At 38.8% G+C, this 26,564-nt stretch overlaps 1 protein-coding gene across 1 annotated transcript in view; it reads left to right on the plus strand.

The window, feature by feature from the left end:
- Positions 1 to 26,046, plus strand: part of Cpsf73 (cleavage and polyadenylation specificity factor 73) — a 60,559-nt gene extending 34,513 nt beyond the window's left edge. The window contains exons 10-16 of the mRNA XM_083115540.1: positions 718 to 893; positions 9,357 to 9,509; positions 12,891 to 12,999; positions 16,645 to 16,829; positions 21,233 to 21,361; positions 23,591 to 23,713; positions 25,898 to 26,046. Coding sequence (XP_082971666.1) covers positions 718 to 893; positions 9,357 to 9,509; positions 12,891 to 12,999; positions 16,645 to 16,829; positions 21,233 to 21,361; positions 23,591 to 23,713; positions 25,898 to 25,984 — 962 coding nt within the window. The 3' untranslated portion in view covers positions 25,985 to 26,046. The remainder of the gene's footprint in view (positions 1 to 717; positions 894 to 9,356; positions 9,510 to 12,890; positions 13,000 to 16,644; positions 16,830 to 21,232; positions 21,362 to 23,590; positions 23,714 to 25,897) is intronic.
- The last annotated feature ends 518 nt before the right edge of the window (positions 26,047 to 26,564 follow it).

Genomic DNA, 26,564 nt, shown 5'->3' on the forward strand with positions numbered 1-26,564 from the left:
TAAGTTATTGAACTATTCCTGCTTCTCAAGGAACATTTACAATGTTATATCAGATTGGTAAAATATCGATGCATATTTCGTTTTTGGTGGAAACACGAAATGTGAAATAACACACTGTAATGTTAATTTTCATGTTTTTGAAGCGTGTGAGATGCATTCTCCTACCATGTTTTGTCACGAAATGATGCGAAATTTACTGCAAAATGCGAAATAGACTCTTAAACACGAAATTTAAAGAATTAGTGTATTATCCTGAGTGTCATGCAAATCATTGAAAATTTATTAATTCTGCTGTAAATATTTGAGAAGCAAAAATGGATTCCTTTACACAGGAATAAACTTAATACTCTGGTAACTACATAAATGTGCTATTAGAAGGGAAATGGTTATTTTTTGTAATAAGTGCAGTTTTGAAAATCAGGTTGAGGCTTATATTCACCATTTTAACACCAAAATTTCGATTTTATATACCACTTTTAATCCCAAAATGTGCCCATCTTTCGTACTGAAATCTTGATCCTTTATGCACAATAAATATGTGACTTTAATTATCGGTGTGGGTAAATTTTATAACTGCCAATACTGTGTTTGTATTTCAAAGTTATTTTCTGTACTTAGACATTCACTTCATAGTGCACGCTTTTAGGCATTTCTTCAGTTATAGTACTTTTTGTAAAGTTTGCATTATATGGCAAAAGGGATTCGTTGTATTTTCAGGTTATTGCGTGGAAGGAACTTTGGCTAAACTTATTTTAACTGAGCCAGAAGAAATAACTACAATGTCAGGCCAGAAGATTGTCCTCAAGATGTCAGTAGACTACATATCATTCTCAGCCCACACAGATTATCAGCAGACAAGTGAATTTGTTCGAACACTGAAGCCTCCACATGTGGTAAGTAATAGTCATTATCTTCTATAGTACTGGATTCACTTATATGTAAGTCAATATATAAGTCGCAAAATGAAATATCTTCGAATTGCTGCAATGTGAAATTAACATACTGGTAATGTGCGAATTACTCACAATTAAATACAAACTTTAGGCTAAAAGATTAAAAATCGGCAACTTACGTGTGTGAGTATGAGATTTTTCGTACTACGTTTCGGAGGTTACACTACCTCCTTCTTCAGGTTGAAACGATGTTATTCAGACACCTGACATGGTGCCTCGTCGTGAAAGTGAAGGTTAAGGATTTAGGTTAAAAAGTTGCTTGAAGGACACTTTCTAAAAAAGAATATAAATTACACATCTAAAACCGCGCAATACTATAAAAACAAAAGAACATCCAAGGCTGAAGTTGGCGAACTGCTGACCAATGCTCAGGGTAGGCGAATGCACGGTGTCAGCCCGTACCTGGGGAAAGAGAACTTCCCCTCCTCAATTCTTCCAAACTGGGGCTCGGGAGTCACCAATCCAAGGAGAAGTCGACCTCCACCTCGGCGGCTTTCCTGACCTCAGGAGTAACATGGAAGCCCATCTCGTCCCTAAACACTGCGGCTTTATCCCATTTTTTAAAGAAATTAACCCAGCCGTCTTCTAAATTCCCATCGTCCCTATTAAGTTTATTCCAATTTTTCGCGCATATATAGGCAGCTTCATATACGTTTCTGTCCAATTTATTGTTAACCTCCCTAATAACTTCCCTTTTAGCAATCTTATGTCGGTTAACCAATATGTGTTCAGATAATCCAGTTTTGGGTATGCCCTCCTTTACGTCTTTATCATGCTCTCCCCACCTAACTTGCATACTTCTCCCGGTTTGTCCCACATATTCCTTTCCGCATTCACACACTATCCTGTATACTCCCTTCCGCTCTTCAGGGTTATTGCGCTTATCCCCCCTCCCTTTCTTATAGGATGTAAAGTGCTTTTCAATACTCCGGGGCGCTCTTACCCCACATTTTATTCCGTAACCCCTCACGGACTTTTCAATTTTCTCTGAGACCCCCTTAAAATACGGGATCCCGACAAAATATGCGTTTTTTTCACCGTTTCCTATCTCAGTTTTTTTATCCTCTTTGTCATTTTGCGATGTTTCTTGCCTAACAATCCTTTTGGCTTTCCTAGCTACTTTTTCCAGGTCGCGGATAGTGTACCCATTCTTTACCCCCACCTTCCTTATCCATTCCCCTTCTTTCTCTTTCTCTTTCTCGTCATTGCACAGTCTTTCGGCGCGAATGAAAAAGTTAAGAAAAACATTTAATTTAGTCCTATTCGAATGTTGGGATCTCTTATGGAGGTACATCTCTCCAGCTAACGGTTTATGGAAGACCCCGGTTACGATCCGTTGTCCGGTTTTAGTAAGGCACAAGTCAAGAAAGTGGATCTTTCCGTTGGCCATATCTTCCCTAGTAAACCCAATCCTGGGGTCCTGCTTCCCCAATTGGTCGAAAATGCTGTCAAGTTTGATTTCATTCCCTATGATGAGGATGTCATCTACATATCTCCCATAATATTTTACCACCCCCCTCCCCCCTGCATGCTCCATAGCGGCTTTTTCGACGTAGTGCATGAAGATGTTGGCCACAAGACCAGAAATGGGATTGCCCATGGCCAACCCTTCTTTTTGTCGGAAGATTTTATCGTTAACGTAGAAGTAATTGTACCCCGTAATGAGAAAAAACCATCGGACGTACTCCCAGGCGACCAAGATTTCAACGTTTTGGTCGATCAACCATCTATACAAACAATCCCCAGCTTTGTCCCGGGGGACACTGGGGTACAGATTAATAACGTCGAAACTACAAATTACGTCCCCTTCTCCTATGGTGAGTTTCTCAATAGTTTCTTTGACCATAAGAGAGTTTTTGACGCTATACGGAGTGTCCATATTCATTTTTCCCATCCTCTTAATCTTTTCTTTAGCTAAACCATATCCTGGATGTGCATACATGGGGATGATGGGTCTGAGGGGAATCCCCTCTTTATGGGTCTTAGGTATCCCAAAGGCCGTAGGAATATTCCCTTCCTTAACCCCCTTAAGTAATTTCTTTTTTTCCGCGCTTCCCAAGGTAAAACTGGTTTCAATGCCTTTCCTGATTTCTCGTTTGATTTTATTAATGGGGTTAACTTTGATTTCTTCGTAGTCATTACTTCTAAAACTATCTTCCAACTTACTATGGTATTCCTCTTTCCCGATAATAACCATTTTGTTTTCCTTATCCGATCTAACCAAGTATACGTCACTTTGTTTAACCCATTTTTTCACGTTATGAAGACTCCCCCTAAGCTTACTTTCCGTTTTTCCCTCTGATGTCCTATGATTGGTAACGGGTGGGCCTAGTTCCCTTATACTTAGGTGCATTTGTTCATCTATAATGTCACGAATTTTTACCCTGACATTGGATTTATCTTCTTTTTCGTCTAATTTTCCCACTATTTTCTCCGCCGCTATGACGAATTCCTCTTTTTCGAAGTTTTTATCCCTAATGGCAAACTTATGCCCCATTTTCATAATCTCCGCTAAGGCCTTAGGGGGTTGAAGTTTTGTTAGATTTAAAATATTGGCTTTATTTTCATCCTTTTTTCTGTCCCTATTCTCTCCCTCCTTAACTCCCTCGTTAATTCCCAATTTAATCAATTTCCTCCTAATTGTTTCGATATCTCTTACTTTCGCCTGTTCGACTGTTCTAGAATGACGTTCCTCAATGCGCCCCCATGTCACCTGGTCTAATCGTCCTCCAATTTCCAAATGTAACCTGTAACATTCAGAGTTGAGCCTATCCACCTGTGCATAAGCCTCCCTTATGCATTTCCCCAGCATTCTAAACTGTATTTCCCTCTTTTGATCCAGCCCTTTAAAACTAAGGGGTTGGTACCCCCACTTTAAAAAACTCGGTAAAAAACCCTTCTTCCTACAATGCTTAAGGAAACCAATCCTAATTAGGGTCTTATTAAGCTTAATCCTCAACTTTTCATATTTGCGCACTTTCCTCCCCGTATCGAAGATCAATAACATACTGGTAATGTGCGAATTACTCACAATTAAATACAAACTTTAGGCTAAAAGATTAAAAATCGGCAACTTACGTGTGTGAGTATGAGATTTTTCGTACTACGTTTCGGAGGTTACACTACCTCCTTCTTCAGGTTGAAACGATGTTATTCAGACACCTGACATGGTGCCTCGTCGTGAAAGTGAAGGTTAAGGATTTAGGTTAAAAAGTTGCTTGAAGGACACTTTCTAAAAAAGAATATAAATTACACATCTAAAACCGCGCAATACTATAAAAACAAAAGAACATCCAAGGCTGAAGTTGGCGAACTGCTGACCAATGCTCAGGGTAGGCGAATGCACGGTGTCAGCCCGTACCTGGGGAAAGAGAACTTCCCCTCCTCAATTCTTCCAAACTGGGGCTCGGGAGTCACCAATCCAAGGAGAAGTCGACCTCCACCTCGGCGGCTTTCCTGACCTCAGGAGTAACATGGAAGCCCATCTCGTCCCTAAACACTGCGGCTTTATCCCATTTTTTAAAGAAATTAACCCAGCCGTCTTCTAAATTCCCATCGTCCCTATTAAGTTTATTCCAATTTTTCGCGCATATATAGGCAGCTTCATATACGTTTCTGTCCAATTTATTGTTAACCTCCCTAATAACTTCCCTTTTAGCAATCTTATGTCGGTTAACCAATATGTGTTCAGATAATCCAGTTTTGGGTATGCCCTCCTTTACGTCTTTATCATGCTCTCCCCACCTAACTTGCATACTTCTCCCGGTTTGTCCCACATATTCCTTTCCGCATTCACACACTATCCTGTATACTCCCTTCCGCTCTTCAGGGTTATTGCGCTTATCCCCCCTCCCTTTCTTATAGGATGTAAAGTGCTTTTCAATACTCCGGGGCGCTCTTACCCCACATTTTATTCCGTAACCCCTCACGGACTTTTCAATTTTCTCTGAGACCCCCTTAAAATACGGGATCCCGACAAAATATGCGTTTTTTTCACCGTTTCCTATCTCAGTTTTTTTATCCTCTTTGTCATTTTGCGATGTTTCTTGCCTAACAATCCTTTTGGCTTTCCTAGCTACTTTTTCCAGGTCGCGGATAGTGTACCCATTCTTTACCCCCACCTTCCTTATCCATTCCCCTTCTTTCTCTTTCTCTTTCTCGTCATTGCACAGTCTTTCGGCGCGAATGAAAAAGTTAAGAAAAACATTTAATTTAGTCCTATTCGAATGTTGGGATCTCTTATGGAGGTACATCTCTCCAGCTAACGGTTTATGGAAGACCCCGGTTACGATCCGTTGTCCGGTTTTAGTAAGGCACAAGTCAAGAAAGTGGATCTTTCCGTTGGCCATATCTTCCCTAGTAAACCCAATCCTGGGGTCCTGCTTCCCCAATTGGTCGAAAATGCTGTCAAGTTTGATTTCATTCCCTATGATGAGGATGTCATCTACATATCTCCCATAATATTTTACCACCCCCCTCCCCCCTGCATGCTCCATAGCGGCTTTTTCGACGTAGTGCATGAAGATGTTGGCCACAAGACCAGAAATGGGATTGCCCATGGCCAACCCTTCTTTTTGTCGGAAGATTTTATCGTTAACGTAGAAGTAATTGTACCCCGTAATGAGAAAAAACCATCGGACGTACTCCCAGGCGACCAAGATCAACGTTTTGGTCGATCAACCATCTATACAAACAATCCCCAGCTTTGTCCCGGGGGACACTGGGGTACAGATTAATAACGTCGAAACTACAAATTACGTCCCCTTCTCCTATGGTGAGTTTCTCAATAGTTTCTTTGACCATAAGAGAGTTTTTGACGCTATACGGAGTGTCCATATTCATTTTTCCCATCCTCTTAATCATTTCTTTAGCTAAACCATATCCTGGATGTGCTTACATGGGGATGATGGGTCTGAGGGGAATCCCCTCTTTATGGGTCTTAGGTATCCCAAAGGCCGTAGGAATATTCCCTTCCTTAACCCCCTTAAGTAATTTCTTTTTTTCCGCGCTTCCCAAGGTAAAACTGGTTTCAATGCCTTTCCTGATTTCTCGTTTGATTTTATTAATGGGGTTAACTTTGATTTCTTCGTAGTCATTACTTCTAAAACTATCTTCCAACTTACTATGGTATTCCTCTTTCCCGATAATAACCATTTTGTTTTCCTTATCCGATCTAACCAAGTATACGTCACTTTGTTTAACCCATTTTTTCACGTTATGAAGACTCCCCCTAAGCTTACTTTCCATTTTTCCCTCTGATGTCCTATGATTGGTAACGGGTGGGCCTAGTTCCCTTATACTTAGGTGCATTTGTTCATCTATAATGTCACGAATTTTTACCCTGACATTGGATTTATCTTCTTTTTCGTCTAATTTTCCCACTATTTTCTCCGCCGCTATGACGAATTCCTCTTTTTCGAAGTTTTTATCCCTAATGGCAAACTTATGCCCCATTTTCATAATCTCCGCTAAGGCCTTAGGGGGTTGAAGTTTTGTTAGATTTAAAATATTGGCTTTATTTTCATCCTTTTTTTCTGTCCCTATTCTCTCCCTCCTTAACTCCCTCGTTAATTCCCAATTTAATCAATTTCCTCCTAATTGTTTCGATATCTCTTACTTTCGCCTGTTCGACTGTTCTAGAATGACGTTCCTCAATGCGCCCCCATGTCACCTGGTCTAATCGTCCTCCAATTTCCAAATGTAACCTGTAACATTCAGAGTTGAGCCTATCCACCTGTGCATAAGCCTAAAGTTTGTATAATGTGAAATTGTTTTATGAATATTAGTCCTTGCACTGATCCTTTCCGCAAGTGTTGGTGTAGGTGGCAGATGGCGCTAGTAGTCACATTCTCGTGCGGTTGTGAGTCATTCGAGTGCCAAAACGTGCCAGTATGGAATGGAAACATCCCTCATCACCCAAGACGAAAAAGTGCAAGGTTACCCAGTCAGCACAGAAGGTGATGGTCACCGTGTTTTGGGATAGTAAAGGCATCGTACTTGTGGAATTTCTACCCCAGGGTCACTGCAGCCACGTAGTGCAGAACCCTGATGAAGCCATTCGCAGGAAACGTCCAGGTGCTTTGAGAGATGGAATTCTTCTGTTCGATGACAACGCTCGTCCACACAGTGCCAATACCACAGTGGCTCACATACGGTCCCTAGGTTGGGAATGACGAACATCCTGCCTACAGTCCAGATTTGGCACCATCCGAATTTCATCTCTTCGGCCCACTGAAGAATCACCTGGGAGGTCACCGGTTCCAGGATATGGAGGAGGTCCTTCAGGAGGTTACCAGCTGGCTACGACACCAACCACAAACCTTCTTCGCTACTGGCTTTGAGGGACTCGTGAAACGCTGGGACAAGTGCCTAAATGTTCATGGAGATTACATTGAAAAATAAACTACATTTCATCAGGTAACGTATTGGCACTGTGTGGACGATCGTTGTCATCCAACAGAAGAACTCCATCTCTCAAAGCACCTGGATGTTTCCTGCAAATGGCTGACCGTAACTTCATTCACGGTTCTGCAATACGTGGCTGCAGTGACAGTGTGACCCTGGGGCAGAAATTCCACAAGTAGGGTGGCTGCGGTGGCTCAGTCGGTAATGTGTCTGACTACCATGCTAAAGGTCCCGGGTTCGATCCCTGGCTGGTTCAAATCCGGGAACTTTTCTAACGATGGAAGCGGCCTCGGCACCCACCCAGCGTCGAATAACATGGGTACCTGGGGGAAACCCTGGGGGGTGGTCAGAGGCGTGATACTGATCACATCACCCACACTCATGACCGGATCAAGAAAGAGTGGGGCGTTACCCCCACACCCCCTATACGCCTTCATGGTGTGGTGCTATGCACTGGGGAGCACTTTACCTTTTTTACCTTTAACTATTTCAACTTTTCTTTCTATTCCATTTTGCGACTTATATATTGACTTACCCTCGTAATATTTAATGATACAGATAAAGTATAAATATTATAATTGACACTCTTTTGTAAAATTGCAAACATTTCATGAATAGCCTGAATGACTCATTCACTTCCTTAAGGAAACAAAGTTGCATAATCGAAATTCCTTTTTAGGAACCCAGGAAATATGAAATAATATTTTAGATTTGTAAGAATAAAAATATATAACAATAATGGTGCACTCAAGAGTACACCCGGGGCTGCATGCAGGCTAATGAGGCTCTGGTGCCTGGATTCATGGCAACTATAATCCTCCATGGGGTTTGTGTTGTGGTGTCCATACATATTTGACACTATTCCTTCTTCCATTTTATCTTCATCTTTGCGATTAGCCAAAAGTGACAGAAGAGCAACATAAAATCAAATCAATCAGTGAATTGCGTTCCTCGTGTTTGCAGTCTGTTGCTCATCCATGTGCTCATCCATTCATATTTAAAAATTGGATGGCCAAGCTCCATGGCAGAGTGGCTACAACAGCGTGTGCAATGCCAGGTTCGATTCCTGCCCTGAGCATGAGTGTTCTTTGCGAGTATCCTTCATCAATTCATCATATCATCACTCACGCGGCCTCCCTGATGGCATAGTGGTAATGGTGTCACCTTGTAATCATCCCAGGTTCGATACCTGCTGGAGGCACACAGTCGTTCAGATTCAATTTTAAACTGTAGATCCAGTCCTGATTAGCCTTTCTGTGCATAAAGTGGACTTAAAAACAAAAAATCATCACTAGAGGCACAAATTTTGTGTAAATAAAGAAGCAAAATTTCAGTTAAAAAGTCAATTTTGGGTTCAAAATTGGTAATAAAATAAAATTTCAGTGTTATAGCAGTGAAACTTCAGACCAAAAGCTATATAGAAAATAACATTTAGGTTTTAAAATTGTGAATATGATCGTAAATTTGATTTAAAAACTACTTAATATGTAGACAAAATAAACATATCCCTTGTAATAGCACATTTATGTAGTTACCAGAGTATTAAGTTTATTCCTGGGTAAAGGGATCCATTTTTGCTTCTCAAATATTTACAGTAGAAAGAATTAATCAATTTTCTGTGAATTGTATAACTCGCTTCAGAAAGTGTAACGTTGGTAAATACACAGAATTTCGTGTTTAAGAGTCCATTTTGCAGTTGATTTCACATCATTCAACGACAAAACAGGGTAACGATGTATGCATGCCTCTACTCATCACTCATACTCATCTTCGTGATTAGCCAAAAGTGGCAGGAAACCAAATTGCATCAATCATACAAACTGGAGTGGCTTGTGTTGCTTGTCACTTTTTTCTTGAAAGATCACTTACAGTCACTTTTGATGTAAATTGTAAAGTTTTATATGTGTATCTGTGCTCCTTGTTTTTTTGTAGCCAAGCACTTTACTAATTTCCACTCTGCTTCCGTATTGAACAATTTCAAATATTTTAATGTTGTAGGTTCTAGTGCATGGGGAGCAGAATGAGATGAACCGACTGAAGGCAGCTCTGATGAGAGAGTACGAAGATGATCCAGAGACGAACATTGTGGTCCATAATCCTCGCAATACGGTGGCTGTGGAGTTGTATTTTAGGGGAGAGAAAATGGCGAAGGTAAAATTTTAAAATATTACGCATGTTTGTGAGTTTTTCTTAATTACAATCAAGGATTCATATGAATGGATTTCTGTCTCATACGTTTTTTGCAGAAATAAGCATGGAATGCATTTATTTTTAAATTAAAACTTGAAATACTGAGTTGTTCCAGATGCAACCTAAAAATTCTCAAAAAAGAATCTAAAATTATAAGAAAATAGTGTATTTTTTTAAAAAAATGATCCATAAAATTAGTTTAGTTGTTCAATTGTATACGTGAATTTTTCACAAACGAGAAAAACATCTGCAGTGGAATCTTGATTTTTACATTTTTTAGGGGGACCGAGTTGAAAAACTTAAAATGCAGGAAAGTGTAAAATGAAATGATGGAGAATTTCATATCATTTTGCTCTGCTGGGACCCTCAGGATTGAATGTATGAGGTTCAGTCAATAAATAATGAGGCAGAGGATATTTCACAGTACTTACATAACGAACCTCAGAAGTATTGACTGTCTTTTGTAAAATTGCAAACATTTCATGAATAGCCTGAATGACTCCTTCACTTCCTTAAGGAAACAAAGTTTTCATAATCGAAATTTCTTTTTAAAAACCCAGGAAATATGAAATAATGTTTTATATTTGTAAGAATAAAAATATATAACAAAAATGGTGCACTAGTCGCAAAATGGCATGCTTGTAGAACTCCTTTGGCTGCTGTTGGAACCAATTGCGCATGTACTCCTTGGCGTCATCGTCCGATTGAAACCGTTGTCCCCGCAGTGCTTTTTTGAGCTCACCGAAGATGTGGAAGTCACACGGGGACAGATCTGGACTACAGGCCCAGGCTTCCCACTTGAAATTTTTCAGACATTCCTTTGCTGCATTGGCTCTGTGTGGTTTAGCGTTGTCATGCAATAGGAGACACCATGCGAAAGGTGACCGGGACGTTTCAATGTGATTGCCTTCCTGAGCTTCGTTAACGTTTCACAATACCGCTGGGCATTCACCGTATCTCCAGGAAGTCGACGAGGAGCAGTCCCTTGGGATCGAAGAAGAACGAAAACATGGCCTTGCCGGCACTCTTGAACTTTTTTGGTTTAGGGGAATCTGCATGCTTCCACTGCCGACTTTGACTAGACACAACCGCTGCTCGGTTAGCAGCCTTTGCGCATACCTTGCCAGACACGTAACGCCGTATAGCGGGAAAACGTGTGCGAATCAGTTTCGTCACACCTGCACCTCCATTTTGGGCCCGTCGACCCATTTCTAACTACCATAATTTTGGTGTAATATCCTTTGCCTCATTATTTATTGACTGAGCCTAATATTATGCAGGAAAATGTAAAATCGGGGTTCTACTGTATAAACTAGACATTTTAGTGAAAAAATCAGACTTTGGCATACCATGCCATTCTTCTGCCAACTGGCCTATTGAGACAGTCTTGGTTATACCTGATTTTTTGATTCCACTGTTTTACGTGTGGGAATTATCTGCACAAGATACGTCTCCTGTGTTTGCCAAATCAGAAGGTAATATTTAGCTCCACACTGGGAGATTCTAGATACCATCAACAGCATCAGTGTTTCAAAGGCAACAGTGAAAGATCAAGCAAAACCAGGGCTGGCTCAGTTCATAGGCGTCAGCAGACCCTTTGTTTAACGGGAGGGGCCAAAAACCTTGATGAAAGTTCAGTCTGGAGAGAAATAACACTTTACATCTCACTGTTTAGTTCTATTGATGGGCAGGGAACAAGTTGATATTTAGTGTGTGCCTGGACCCACCGAAAATCCCCTTAGTGTAGTTTTAGGCATATTATATATTAAATGCAACAATGCAGGGGTAGAACTGACGAATAAAATGTATGGGAGTGTTATTAACAAGAAATTTGCTAGAGAACGAAGCCGGATAGTTCAATTACATAGGAAATAATGCACACCCCTCCCTCGTAGTTGCTTCTGACTTTCATTGGCTTGATATACTTCATTTTCTTTAAGAGTATATTATATATATACATAACGGCGATAAGATTCCTCTACACTAAATGTCAAAGTGAAAGTATATAGGGGCATGGACTTCAGAAGGTAAGGGGGCTAGGATCACCGCACTTCCCCGTGGAAAATGAATGCCAACCTAAAAGTACATATTCCACACATATAGTTTGATTTCAGTCACAGTAATTTACATTAATTATTTAACGGGGATGCAGAAAGTGATAATTTCAAACTCAAGTGGTGTTTTTTGAAAGGCCAACACTGTAATGGGGGCAATATGCCTCGTTTACTCCCCTGAAAAAATATCTTGCTTGCCCCTTCCTGCAAAAAAATCTGCGGAGGTCCATGATTAGGGGGGGGGGGCAATTTCCCCCTCTTGCCCCTACGTACCCTCACCTATGGCTCAGTTGGTACAACAATGGCATGGTGTGTTAGACACCCAGGTTTGTGTCCTGGTAGAGCCTACAATTTATTCAAAATTGAAGTTGTTGAAGCAAACATATACTAAGGACGTTCAATATATAAGTTTCCCTGTGCTATAAAATATTGTATAAAGCAATGCCATTAAAAAGAAGCACATGGTTCACAAGCGACATCCTTCGTCTACAAGGAACAACAATCGATTCGTTATCAGACGTGAAGGTGCATGCGCTCAAGGGCGAAAAGTAAATGCTTGTTCGGAAAACGCGGGCTCGTGTTATAAGGAGTCCAGAAGCATGGATGCTAAGGGCGTTCTGCTTATGAACTTTTTGGAACGAGGAAGAACAATTAATGCTGACCGTTATTGTCAAACATTGGATAAACTGAAAAACGCAATTTGACATAAGCGACCAGGTCTCCTGTCAGCTGGTGTCATTCTTCTTGACGATGACGCTCGCCCCCACTCAGCAGTGCAAACACAACACAAAATTGAAGAATTGGGGTGGGAACGGCTGCCCCACCCTCCATACAGCCCCGATTTAGCACCGAGTGATTTCCATCTTTTTCCGGTGTTAAAGTCTAAATTGCAAGGTTACCGTTTCAAAACAGATGAAGACGTGAAGCGGAATGTGAGAATAGTGCTCAATAGCCAGAGCCCTGATTTTCTTGCAAAGGGAATGGACAAATTGGTGCAACGGTGGGACAAATGCCTGAATCTCTAAGGGGATTATGTGGAGAAGTGAGGAAGGGTCCTCCTACACATGTACATTTAGTTTTCTAATGTATCTTAAAAATAAAATTTTTTACAGCATACGGAAACTTATACGAATTGAATGACCCACATATGTAGATTAAATTTAATTACAACTGGAACTGTCTTAGTATAGGAAAATGTATTGAATGGAGCACCCTTGTTTCTAGTTTTATTCAATGTTTGAGTAAGTAACACACTGAACACTATCTTCATGCAACAATATCTTTGCAGGTTATGGGGTCACTAGCCGTGGACAAACCCAAGCCCGGCCATCACCTCTCAGGTATTCTAGTCAAGAGGAATTTCAACTACCACATGCTGGCTGCAAGTGATTTGTCCAGTAAGTTATTGTTTGCGGAATTGTTTTTGAAATGCAATTACAATAGGTACCCTCTAGTTCGGCCACCTCGGGACCGAACCGTAGGCCGAACGAACCAAAGTAATGCAAAAAGACCAATAAATCCTATAAACGGTACGGCCATACATTAAAATTAGTTATATGGTAGTTTAAACCACTCTCATTGTATTTTCTATTTTTGCGCCAGTCATTAACTGTACTTTTACCGACTTTAACCCATCTGCATACATTTAAATGCCAATTTTTTTTGCCATGAAATACCATTTAAATTTGTCTATCTCCCGTGAAGGTTGCACAGCAAGACAAGATGTCAAATATTGTTTAAACTATCCAAGCAATTTACGTGAAAATTTTATATATTGAAGTGGAAGTATAGTAATAAGTATGCACATATGCAGTTTACTCGAAAGATAATTAGAAACTCGCCTAATAAATTTGATCACACACATCTTTCCATTCCATTTCCATTCCTCAACCTTTTATATTTTTCCTGCCACAGCCACCTCTTCCTCTCTTTCAGTACATTCTTCAATTTTACTAACACAAAATGAACCCCCGTGTTCATCTCCACTTCCAAAATCCACATTTTCCCCTTCATTGCTATCGAAAAGCAACTTTTCAATCGCAGAATCTTCTGCAACATTCTTATGCAACATGTTTGCAAGACGTAACAAATGAAGGTTTGTTTACATGAGAAATTACTGAACAAAACATGCTTGAAATGGTATGAAAACTTAGCAGCACAAACATACACATCATAGATTTGAAAGATAATACAACCTCTGCCATCTATTGAATGAAAAAGAAACTGTGTGATGAAAATCGGGAACCTGTCGATTCGACGGGAAGGGAACGTCCAGTCAGGCTGTCGATTCGACGACTAGGAAAGCGGATGGGTTAAGATCGTTGCAAATAGAATTGGACTGATTCACTTTTATCTATGCGCTGTAGAGCCTGTAATCTTTGTTCCATAGTCACAAATGTATGTTTCCATTTAGCACTCATTTTCCGATAGTACACATACACACAAAACAACGCAGCGCACAGAACGGTACAGTACAGACGAAAAAACAAACAAAATGCGAGCAGTAAGTCCGCGCAATAGCAAGAACTGTAGACGACTGATCTGTACAGCACAATACTTTCCAGTGTTAGACAAACAAGTGGTGACTTGTCGTCTGCAAGGCGGCAGGAGCGGGCCGAACCAACCGAAGCCGAACTAGAGGGTGCCTACTGTAGGTAACTCCATTAAAAGTGAAGCAAAACTATTAGGGCCGAGCCGATACTAATGCTGACGTATCGGAAAATATCGGTTTGAATTCATCTACTGATACCAGCCGATACTTCTTCAGCATGTTGGTTTTTCACGGGTCCTCAAAAATCCCGTGTGACACTTCTGCGGAGTCTAATTATCCTGAAAATTATGCAAAAAATTATATTTTGTGATTACATAATATCTATTTTAATATTCTTATGTAATTCTTGATCAATATTTTTGAACAAATTTTAACCCCTTCCCTGTGAAATTTTCTGACTAAATGGTTTCCCATTCTGTGTATTTTTTTCTGAGTTTGCGTAGTAATATTTTTTAAGTAGCTACTGCTTCAGCACAATTCATCCGAGTATCATGGTTCATACGTCTTTCTCTTCAGAATAGAACAGGCTTTCAATTTGTACCAGTCACATGTGTACATCAAGTATGAGGAAAGAGAAATTGGGGATAATTCGGGAAATTTCCCTCCGAAAAATCCCTTTTGGTAACTTTGAGCCCTCTGGACTGGCCGTGGATATAGGTACCCAATTATAATCTACCTTGAAAAATACTATGGTCTATACGTAACGTGTCCGCCAAGTTTCATTGCAATATATTCAATAGGTATGAGGGATGAGGGAAAAAATATTTCACAATCCTGTTTGTCAATACTATTAGATACTATTATAAATTCACAAACTCAAAAAACTTCTTCTTTTAATTCTTCTTCTTCTTCTTTGTCAGCACTGAAAATCGTGACTTAATAGAAGGTCGTTGTTTCTTCAATAGCAAAACATATGTTTCACCAACATAAAATGTATTATTCCGTTCAACACAGGTTACTTCAGTTAGAGATGTTAGCAGGTATAATATTACACCCAACACAGAATAAGCTATAGTGACCAAGGGCGTAATATTACGCCGAACACAGGGAAGGGGTTAATTATTGCAATTTTCAAGTATCTGTATCGGTGGGAATATGTGAGATTGGTTCAAAGTGGTATCGGCTCAGCTCTAAAAGATATCAAATTCCAAATTTGTTGGTGTATTTAAATCAGTCATGTTATATACAGTATTAGCAACTTAATGACTTAAGACTGACTATCTTATCTGTTTTACTATAATTTTCCTTTACTGTCTTGATGTCAGCAAAAGAAAGAAGTATGTAAAAATTAAGGATGGGACAGATTAATCCATACTCTATCGGTATCGATCGATATAGGTGTATCAGTTTATCGGTAAAATTTACAATTATTTTACTGATCCGATATATCTATAAGTATGTTATAATTTAGTGCAAAATCTGCCTTTTGTTATAATTTTTATGGATAATTTCCATGCCCTACTTTTTAAAAAAGTAAATGCCTAAATATGCAACTTCTTTTAAGATAAAAAACACTTTAACATGTAATGTTTCAACCCTGTATCAGGATCTTCCTCAGATGAAGAACTGCCTTGGTCAGCAACTTAGTGTTTTTAATATGGAAACAAGGCTTAATTATATTACAACTTCTTTTACACTGCAGTCACCTGGAAACACACATTTATTAAGGTTGTAAGGACCGTTGGGAATTTTATATCGGATCGGTAGAATATTGGTTATCAGTATCGGTCAAAATTTCATATTTCATCCCTAGTAAAAACTATTATGCCAAAAATTCTATACTATAACTGAGAAATAAGGTCAAGTGATTATTTTTACTGTCCGCTTTACGAAAACAGTCTTCTTAAACCCAAATATTTATGGGCAAGATCAATCCAATCTTTTCCATCCTTACGATTTCCTTTAGGTCCATCTTCGTCTTGGCCTTCCTACTGGTCTCTTACCATCAGGTTTCCCAACAAGAATCCTGTAAACTCTTCTTTCCTCTCCCATTCGTGCCGCATGGCCTGTCCATCTAAGTCTTCTTGATTTAATTATTCTAATAATATCTGGACATGAATACAAATTATGTAGTTCTAATTTATGTAACGTTCGCCATTCACCTGTCTCCTCATCCGTTTTAGGTCCAAATATTTTTTCTAAGGATTTTTGTTTTCAAATACTCTTAATTTATGTTCCTTTTTGAAAGTAAGGGACCAAGTTTCACATCCATGTAATACTACAGGTAAAGTTACTGTGTTGTATATTTTAACTTTTAGTTTCTTAGATATTATACGAGAAAAGTAATACACATTTCCTGAATTAAATCTGCTTTTTATTTCCTCTTTAATATAATTTCCAAATTAAAGAACGTTTTAAGTTACTCTTTACACAAATTATTTGTTTTCCTTTTCTCACTAGCCTGTTGCTCAGATTGCATTGTCTTCAACTTTTGCGATATTTTGTGCTTGGCGTCTAACGGCAGCTAATTATCAATCTTTCTGCTTGCTAGAATACACCGACATGACAATGAGCCAGGTTGTCCAGAGGCAGGGTGTGCACTACTCTGGCAACATCCCCCTCCTGAGGCACCTGCTCACACAGATAGCCGGAACTGTGGAGATGGTGGAGGAAAAGCGGCTGAGGGTCTTCGATTCAATCGATGTCATCATGGACAATAAAGTTCTTACCTTGGAGGTGAGTTTTTGTAACTTTTGCTTGTTCAGTGTACTTAAGGCAGTAAGCTGTACTCATTTTCAAGTTAGTATACTGATCGGGTGCCCAACTGGCGGCTGACCTTTTTGCTACATAGCTCCATCTGTCCACCAATCGTCTTTGGGGGTGTGTGCCTTGACGTGTCAACAACCTCTGCAGTGAACTAAAAGCAGTAGAGGTAACATCACTCTCCCATTACAATGTTACCAAATGTACGTCCGTTTTTGTCAGTTGTTTTATTGGCTTGTTTGTACAGCATTGCGGTGTTTTGTGTGCTAATTTTCCATGCTTTGTGTACTATTATACAACTTTACCCAGTAACAGCGCTGACCAACACTCACACACTCACTCTCTCTCTCTTTCTCTTCTCTTCTCTCTCTCTCTCTCTCTCTCTCTCTCTCTCTCTCTCTCTCTCTCTCTCTTTCTCTTCTCTATCTCTCTCCTCTCTCTCTCTCTTCCTCTCTCTCTCTCCCTCTCTCTCTCTCTTTTCTTCTCTCCCTTCTTCTCTCTCTCTCTCTCTCTCTCTCTCTCTCCCCTTTCTCCCCCCCACACGACACGAACATGTCCGATGTCAGTCAATGAGAATTCAACCGATCGCTGATATGACCTTTCCTAATTACCTTTCTCGTTGTACAAATGTTTATTGTTAGTTTTTAATCTCTTTAACTTGATTTCTGTGTTTAGTCAATATTTAGACCTATCACTGATAATGTCAGGATAGTGATTGACCTTGATGTACACCCAACGGCAAAAGAAACGGTAGGCGAATTGTCCATCAGCATTTTCATCCAGTCTGTATTTCACAATATGATGATAATGAATTGAAATAAAGACGTCAATAAGCAAAGGGCAATGCCTGTTTCGCACAAACATAATTTCATTCCTTAAAATACGTAGGCTGTAGAATAAAAAAGTAATGAAAGTAACGATGGACAATTTGCCTACAATTATCTTTGCCGTTGACTGTACATATCTTGTAAGAGCTGTTTCCATGGGAATTACGACTGTGTTTTGTCTTTAGTTTGGGCTTTGAGTTTTAAAAGAGTCGTCAAGCTGAATTGTAAGAAGCTCTTATATCTTTGACTGCAATGAATTTATGCACATAAGTATTTATTAAAACGTAAAATATATTTCTTGTTCTTAGTAAAAACTAGACTTTGATTTTATATGAACAACTAACGACTAAGATATTACTCATACCCTGAAAGGCATCAAGTGAATGCTGCAAGTCTTCATGTGATTATTTATTTTTTGGTGTTTAATTTAAATCATGTTCTTTTGACTAAGAGAACGTGTCATCGCTGATTCCCTGTTTCCCAGCCACCAGTTGTAATTGTGAGTGGTATAATCAGCACTTGCATATGCAGGATTTTTTCGGGAGGGGGCTGGAATTTTAAAGGTGGATATTATTACATACCTTTGTTCTAAGGGGGAGGGATACACTACAAAATATTTCATAATTATTAGGGATGGGACCGATTAATCGGTACTCTATCGGTATCAGCTGATATAGGCATATCAGTTTATTGGTAAAATTACCGATTATTTTACCGATCCGATATATCGATAAATATCTTATAATTTAGTGCAAAATTCTGCCATTTTGTTGTAATTTCTATGGACAATCTCGATGCCCTACTTTCTAAAAGGTAATTGTCTAAATATTCAACTTCTTTTGCACTGCAGTCACCTCGAAACACACATTTGTTAAGGAGATCAATGAACATTTCATGTTCTTCAAGTACCATATCTAATTTTATATCGGATCGGTAGAATATCGGTTATTGGTGAATTTTATATCGGTACTTTAATGGGCCAAAATTTCATATCGGTTCATCCCTAATAATTATCCATTTTAACTTAGGTTGTAAAAGTTGTTAAAAGACAAAAATAGTAATTGATAGTCACATATTTATTGCAAATAAAAGATAAAGATTTCGATATAATAACTGGGCATATTTTGGAATGAAAGTGATATATAGAATGGCATATCAGTGTTAAAATCTATGTATATAAAAATGTATGTAAGTGTGTGTGTGTGTGTGTATGTTTGTTCCGGCATAACTCTCGAACGCCAGGAGCAATTTCAACCAAACTTGGTACATGTATCACTTGCAATCTGGAAAGAATACTTTGGAGGTAAGACACCCCTGGCAACCCCTAGGGGTGTGGTGGGAAGGGGTGACGTAAAAATAATCGAAAACGACCGATATTAAATTCTGCACAAACAGACATCTGTGACTCTATGCAATCCACACAACGATAGTCTTTCTTGGGTTGTCTAACATTCAGGCTGATATGACTTTGTGTTCCGAAAATGCCCGATATTAGTGTGGAATCCATAGTTTTCGGAGTCGCTCCCAATGCCGTTCAACTCCAAGTTCATCACCTGTCGGCATGGAGGGTGAGAGGCGGGGGGGGGGGGATAAAATGTCACAAATGACGTAGATTAGTGTCGAATCCATAGTTTTCGGAGTTGCTAAGCTAATTGGTGACATTCACAATCACATTTAAAATTACGAGGCGTATTTTTAAAGTAAGTACCGTTTTGAAATTCCACCACTGCAGCGCTGCGGTCGGTGTCCCATGCATCTGCACTGTGTACCTACATCTGTTGCCAAGCTACAGACGCCATTGCAGCAACAATCGATCGTGTATACATTTGCTTTTGCGTATTTAAAATGCCTCCGCCGACTGTGAAATACGTGCTGTTATTAGTTTTCTTAGTGCTAAAGGCGTGAAAGCAGTTGAAATTCACCGTCAGATTTGTGAAGTGTATGGACGAAACATTATGAGTGATGGAATGGTACGCAAATGGGTAAGAGCTTTCAAAGATGGCCGAAAGAATGTTCATGACTAGGAACGGAGTGGGCGACCCTCAGTGATCACTATCGATTTGGTGCAGAAAGTTGACAAAAAAGTGAAAGAGAACAGACGCTTCACGATTTCTTCGTTATCAGAGGAGTTCCCTGAAGTTTCAAGAAGTGTTATCTACGAAATTGTTACCGAACGCTTAAACTATCGAAAATTGTGCTGACGATGGGTACCAAAAATGTTAACCGAGGTGCACAAAAGCAAACGTTTAGATAGCACCTTGACTTTCCTTGTCAAGATCTCATCGCATCATTTGGCTGGGAACAATTTGATCATCCTCCATACAGCCCCGATCTAGCACCCAGTGACTACCACGTGTTTCTGCAACTGAAGAAGCATCTCGGAGGTCAGCGCCACGATGACGACAATAGTTGCAGAGGCTGTCAACTCAGGTGGCAAACTTCTATGACGACAGAATACAAAAGCTTGTTGTTCGATATGATAAGTGCCTTAATATTGGTGGCAATTATGTGGAAAAGTAGATAAAAGTGTGGTCTTTCATGTAACAATAAAATTGTTACAAAAAGTTTAATTGTTTTTTGTACATATCAAAACGGTACTTACTTAAAAAATACGCCTCGTAGTTATATTTTACACTATAGTTAGAATTCATAATTTTCCTGTCTATAATACAAGATTGGGATAAATAAATAACATGGCAACACTGGGTAATCAGCTAGTAGTGAATAAAACCGTAAAGGTGATTTCAGAACTACACTTATTACACAAAATTACCATTTCACTTTTAATAGCACATTTTATATAGTTATTAGAGTATTAAGTTTATTCCTGTGTGAGGGAGTCCATTTTTGCTTCTCAGATATTTACAGCAGAATTAATAATATTTCTGTTCAACTATCATTACAGGGAAATAAAGTGGTTTTTTTTTGGGCCAGGATTAAAATTGAAAATATATTCACAACTAGTTTGTTTTGGGGGAATATTTTGCATAAAATGTTATTTTATTTTGAACGATGTTGAATGATTGATTGATTGAGTTGGTGTTTGAAGTCCACTTTATGCACTGTAAGGCTAATCGGGACTGGACCTACAGTTTAAAGTGGGATCCGAACCATTATGTGCCTCCATTGGGTATCGAACCCGGGACCCCTTGATTACAAGGCGGCGACGCTACCTCTGCTCCATCTCGGAAGCTACTAATGTTGAATGAACATAATTCATTTGATTTGCATGTAAAGTTGAAGACACAATGCTTATTTATTAATGTGTTAAATTATTATACAGTGGTCTGGAAAGTTATTTGAAAGTGTCAGCAAAATCTGCAAAAGTTTGCGATTTGATTGAGGCGGGATTGATTGAATTACTGTTTTAAGTCCACTTTATGCACATTTAGGCTAACTATGACTGGACCTACAGTTTAAAGTGAGATCCGAACCGTTGCTCCACCACAAACATACAGCTTTGATTCCTGGTTGAACCACAAGTTTCAAATAATTCAATATTGTACAGTTTATCCCACACTTCTAACATATTTCAACTTGATATTTCAGTGGATGGCAAGTCCAGTGAATGATATGTATGCTGATTCAGTATTGTCGGCCATCTTGCAAGCAGAATCCTTGGAGGAAATGCCAAAGTTCTTCCCGGTTCCTCCAAAAATGGACCGGATGCATTTTAAGGTTTGTTTGTTATCAGTAGACCTCTGATTTTTTAGTTCCTAAGAAGTGTACTTTTGTAAAGCTTAAATTAAAAAGATGTTTTTTATAAACAGGTGAGAATAAAATTTTACCTAATTCCTCTAATTAATTAATTAAATATACTAATAGAATCATAATTTCTGAATCAAATTAATTAAGATATGCAATTAGGTAATTAAGTAAAACTAAACTAAATTTTTAACATGGCAACAATATTCCATTCAAGATTGTAACACTAATGTGCAATGCGGTTGAAATAAGCTCATCACAAAATGAAGGAACGTTCTGATTTTCATGGTACTTTGAATGAAAGAAAACGAAAAAGGAAATAATAATTAAAACTTATTACTGGCCAAATAATGTGATATGGAGTGTGTAAATGCCTTAATGGAAGAAATCTTGTGCTGCTTACATTTTGAACTTTTTAGAAAAGAAAAAAACAGGTGACTCATTGAATAGGTAGGATGTCATTCAGTTTTGATCGGCATAGCAACAGTTTTAACCTTTTGGGTCCCAAGCATCACGATCGAGATACCCAAATGTAACCCTAACAGTCCCAAGCATCTCGATCGAGACGCTGTGTCTAGGTCGTAGTTTTTACATTATAACTTTTCTATTTTTGGCTAGAATTTCGATTTTTTAAATATATTGTTCCTAACAAATGTATTTAACAGAAATGTTTCTTGCACTTTTTTTTTCTTCATGAAAATGGAGGGGAAAAGGCAGGAAAAGGGATTTCTCTTTTGTGTCTCTTTTCAAGGGAAAATTTTTGCCGACAAAGGAAGACTGGCTTTGTTGTTCTAAAGCAATGCTTTTCACTCCCGCCTGGTAACTGCATTCGAAGGAAACTTGTTTATCAGTATCCGATGTCAAAATGAAAGTTTTCTGTGTGGGTGCAAGCAGTGGGGGGTGGGGGGGGGGAAGACTGGTTGTTGAATCTGCGTTGTGAGAATGGAATTTCGAGGCCCAGTGAAGGAAACCTTTGTTTTTGAGCACAAGTTGCAACACAGGTTACCCTGCATTGTCTAAAAATATAATTTCAAGCAGCTGCAAGAATCGGCGCTCATTTTTCACTGCATTCTAGCTTTTCGTTTGTTGTGCGTAGGTGTGTGTCGTTTTGTGCCCAAGTGCGAGAACACTTTTTGAGTGAAGTGACAGACTTCCAAGGACTTTTTTGTCATCTACGTGTTTTTCTTGTGGTGTGAAAAGTGATAATTTCTATGCGCATTTTTTGAATTTTTCATATCCTTTTTTTTTTGGGGGGTGCATTTTTTTAAAAAAGTATTTTTCAGGGGATTTCCCTCCTTTCCCCCTCCATATGTACGCCGAATGTGCATAAATTATATATCGTCTGAATCTGTGATTCATTCTGCGTACAACAGTATATCTTTCATGTTTCTAGGGCATTTAGTTTCTGAGCTATAGTCATTTCAATGTAACTCTGCAGTTCGCTCAATTCTGAAGCTTGAGACAGTGGCGTACAAGCCTTTCGTTTCAGGGATACAACTCGCGTTACATTGGCCATATGACAATGATGCAAATATTTTTCTGTTTCTTGCATGCCAGCGATAATTTCTATGTGCATTTTGAACTTTTCCTATCCTTTTTTTGGGGGGCAGGGGGGGAGAAACCTCATTTTTTTTTAAAAAAAAAAGTATTTTTCAGGGGATTTTCCCCCTTTCCCCCTCCATATGTACGCCGAATTTGCATAAATTTCATATAGTCTGAATCTCTGGTTCATTCTGCGTACAACGGTATATTACTCATCTCTCTAGGGCAATTAGCCTCCGATCTACACTCATTTAATTGAAACTCTGCATTTTGCTCAAAATCGGCTCGGGACCAAGGGGGTTACATGTGAAAATGGCTTTGGGACTCAAAAGGTTAAGACCTACAACTAAGACAGCTATTTCTTGAACCTGCATTATACTGTGCATTATATACGAGATATAATTTTTGTCACTTTTCCCCAACAAAAACCAGGGTGCGCATTATACACGCATAAATACGGTAATACAGACAATGTAAAATTAAGTTCCAGTGTGTTTTAGAATTGAAAAGTTAATTTGTTAAGTTTGCTAGGATAAAACTCAGTGTCAATGCACTACAGATTTGATTAGCACTTTATTGACAACAAATGTTTTTCTACTTTGACTTGGATAAGTAAATGTAAACATAATTTTATTTCCATAATCTTCTTTTCCACAATAGGAGTGCCTGATTGAAATGCTACAAGAGATGTTTGGAGAGGAGTCTGTGCCAAAAATATTCAAAGGAGAGAAACTGTATGTGACCGTGGATGGGAAGAAAGCGAACATTGACTTGCTAGATCTGGTAAGTTGGGCATAGTAGCAGGGATGAGCTGGCATTAGAAGATACGAGGGCAAATCGAAAAGTCTTTGCGCCTAACTATTTATTGCCAGATTACAAACCATAGAAGAAAAACAAGATATACACAATCTTCTACGTACTGTTTGCTATTTTTCCACATAATCACCACATCTGTTGTTGAGGCACTTGTCCCACCATACCGCAAGTTTCGCAATGCCCGTTGCATAGAAGGTGCCTGGCTGATCACGGAACGAACAACGTTCTGCACTTCGATGTCGTTCGTGAACCTCTGTCCTGCCAGGAACTTCTTCAATGGACCAAAAAGATGGTAATCACTGGGGGCTAGGTCTGGACTGTATGGGGGATGCTTCATAATCTCCCACCCCCATGACTGAAGTTTGGCGATTTTTTTTTCGCGAGCGAGGAACGAGTCGCTCATTGTCCTCCACAATTTCAAACTCCTTGCACCACCACTGCACACTTCGCACTGATAGACACTTGTCCCCATACACTGGCTCCATTCCCCTGTGGATATCTGTGGCTGTTTGTCCTTTGCACCATAAAAAACGAATAACACTTCCTGCACTCTCCGGCCGTCTTTGCCAACTGATAACAGCGCCATGCCGTGGAAGAAATCGGAAGTTACAATATTGCCGGCCGTTCCAAGAAAAGCCTTCTGCATCGCTCGTATATCTCGCTTTTGTAATAACACTTACACATGTGTAACAAGCTAGAAAAAAAATAGGCGCAAAGACTTTTTGATTTGCCCTCGTACATTCATCTAAGGTCTCTCACATTCTCGATCTCAGTCGTCGTGGAGATGATGTGATCAGTTTGGAAAGTGAGGAAAAAAAATCAAAGAAGCAACCTTTGTACATATACCTTTTTATTCCAAGAGCCAATAAGCCATCCCAGTGTAGAATTCAAGCAAATCTTGTTTCCTTTTGACTGGAATTTGAAATATAATAACTTACATGTAGCATAGAAGATAGAGTAGGTTGTTCTTACAATGGATTCTGGTCTGTCATTAGTTTGATCCCTAAATGAAATTTGTTCACTTGTAAATGAATATAGGTAAAATGAGAGACAGTGGACGATAACAAGTTAACGTCTAATAATAAATAATCAGTCACTAACATTCAGACAAATATTAAAATTTCAAGACTTTGATGCTTTACAGCATTGATGTGATGAAGCAAGAAATGTACAGATTCCCATGTACTTGGAGATAATCGTTGAGACAGAATCTTATATCAGTATTTAACTGATTCCAATATACATTATTATTAAGCCAAGTAAAAAAAACATGCCATCGTCAGCATGGTATAAGTTAAAATGTTCTAAAAATTCTGTTCGAGTCACGTATATCTTAATTTTCGTATTTTTCTTATCTTATACCAATGATAGTGAGTGATGATTATGTGAGATTGATAAGCGGATACACACATGCCATGCCAGGATTCAAACCCGGAACTTTTGGTCGTAAGATCTGGAGTTGACCATTCAATGCACCCAGCCACAAAGGTGGCTATTAACTGCTCTTAATATATTTATTGTGGTTTTGTGATTGATTGATTTGGTGTTTTAAGTCCATTTTATGCACAGTAAGGCCAATTGGGACTGGACCTACAGTTTAAAGTGAAATCTGAACCACTTGTGCCTCCACCGGGTATCAAACCTGGGACCACTTGATTACAAAGTGCCAACGCTACCACTGCACCATCGGGGAGGCATATGTATTGTGGTACAAAAGGATTTTTTACATACTGTAGTAACGGGATAATTACAAAATTTACATTCACAAGAAAACTGCTTCAAAACCACATGTGAAAACATTTTAAAAAGAGAATCACTTTTTAAATATTTTTCTTATTGTGAATCTGTGATTATGTGAACATTTGAGAAAGTAGAGAACCACATTTACCAGGTTTTTTGTCCTTACAGGAGAACAGCACAAAATTCAATTGTATTATACATGTGAAATGTTATCTTGTCTATGATAACAATTGTGAAAGTTGTAAAATGGGTATCAGAATTGGTTTAAATATCAACCAGTTTACCTGTTCTGATAATTAGTATTCAGCATTGGAAATTGGCCTCATTGCATCCCTAACTTGCATTGCATTTACTATCTACAACAATGTAAAAGTTTCGTCACTCTCCTAATAATATATATTTTTCCCATAGGATGTTCGATGTGAAGAAGATGAAACATTCCAACAAATTGTTCAAACGGCAGTAACAAAGCTGTTTCAGTCCTTAGCACCACCTTAAATGTGATGTCTATTTATACTTTTGTATTATATGATCGAATAAACTATGTTTTTAATAGTAAAGCCATTCAGTGTTTTCCTGTATCACAAGCTTTTTCGTTATTGTATTGTAAAAGTGTGATTCTTAATGGATTGCAATAATGATAACCTTTATTGAGCTGTATATAAATAATGAACTATCAATAACTCCCCTATGATAAAGATTTTAAAAATATGTCACTATTTGAAATTGAAGTGGTACACATGGTTTGAAAATGGAAAATACAGTAGAACCTCAATTTTATATTTTCTGGGGACTATATTGAAGAAACGGTACTATTATCGTATGAGGGAAACACCTACGAATCATATATTTCGGACTTCTTTACATTGCTAACGTGTTATTTTCGAATGCCGAACATTTCTTAAGGTGAAATAATGCATTTATAACTAAGATAATGTCTTATTTCTTCTATTTACGAGTACTTACTGTTACTTGTTGTTTCGAATCTATAACACATTATGGCCGTGATAGTGTACTGGTTTAGGGGGCGTTCTGAGTGTGTTTTGTCGATTTATGCAGTGTTGCAACCTCGTTCACC

This window comes from Lepisma saccharinum, chromosome 30 (genome assembly GCF_977018435.1).
Source record: "Lepisma saccharinum chromosome 30, izLepSacc3.1, whole genome shotgun sequence".
NCBI classification, from domain to species: Eukaryota; Metazoa; Arthropoda; class Insecta; order Zygentoma; family Lepismatidae; genus Lepisma; species Lepisma saccharinum.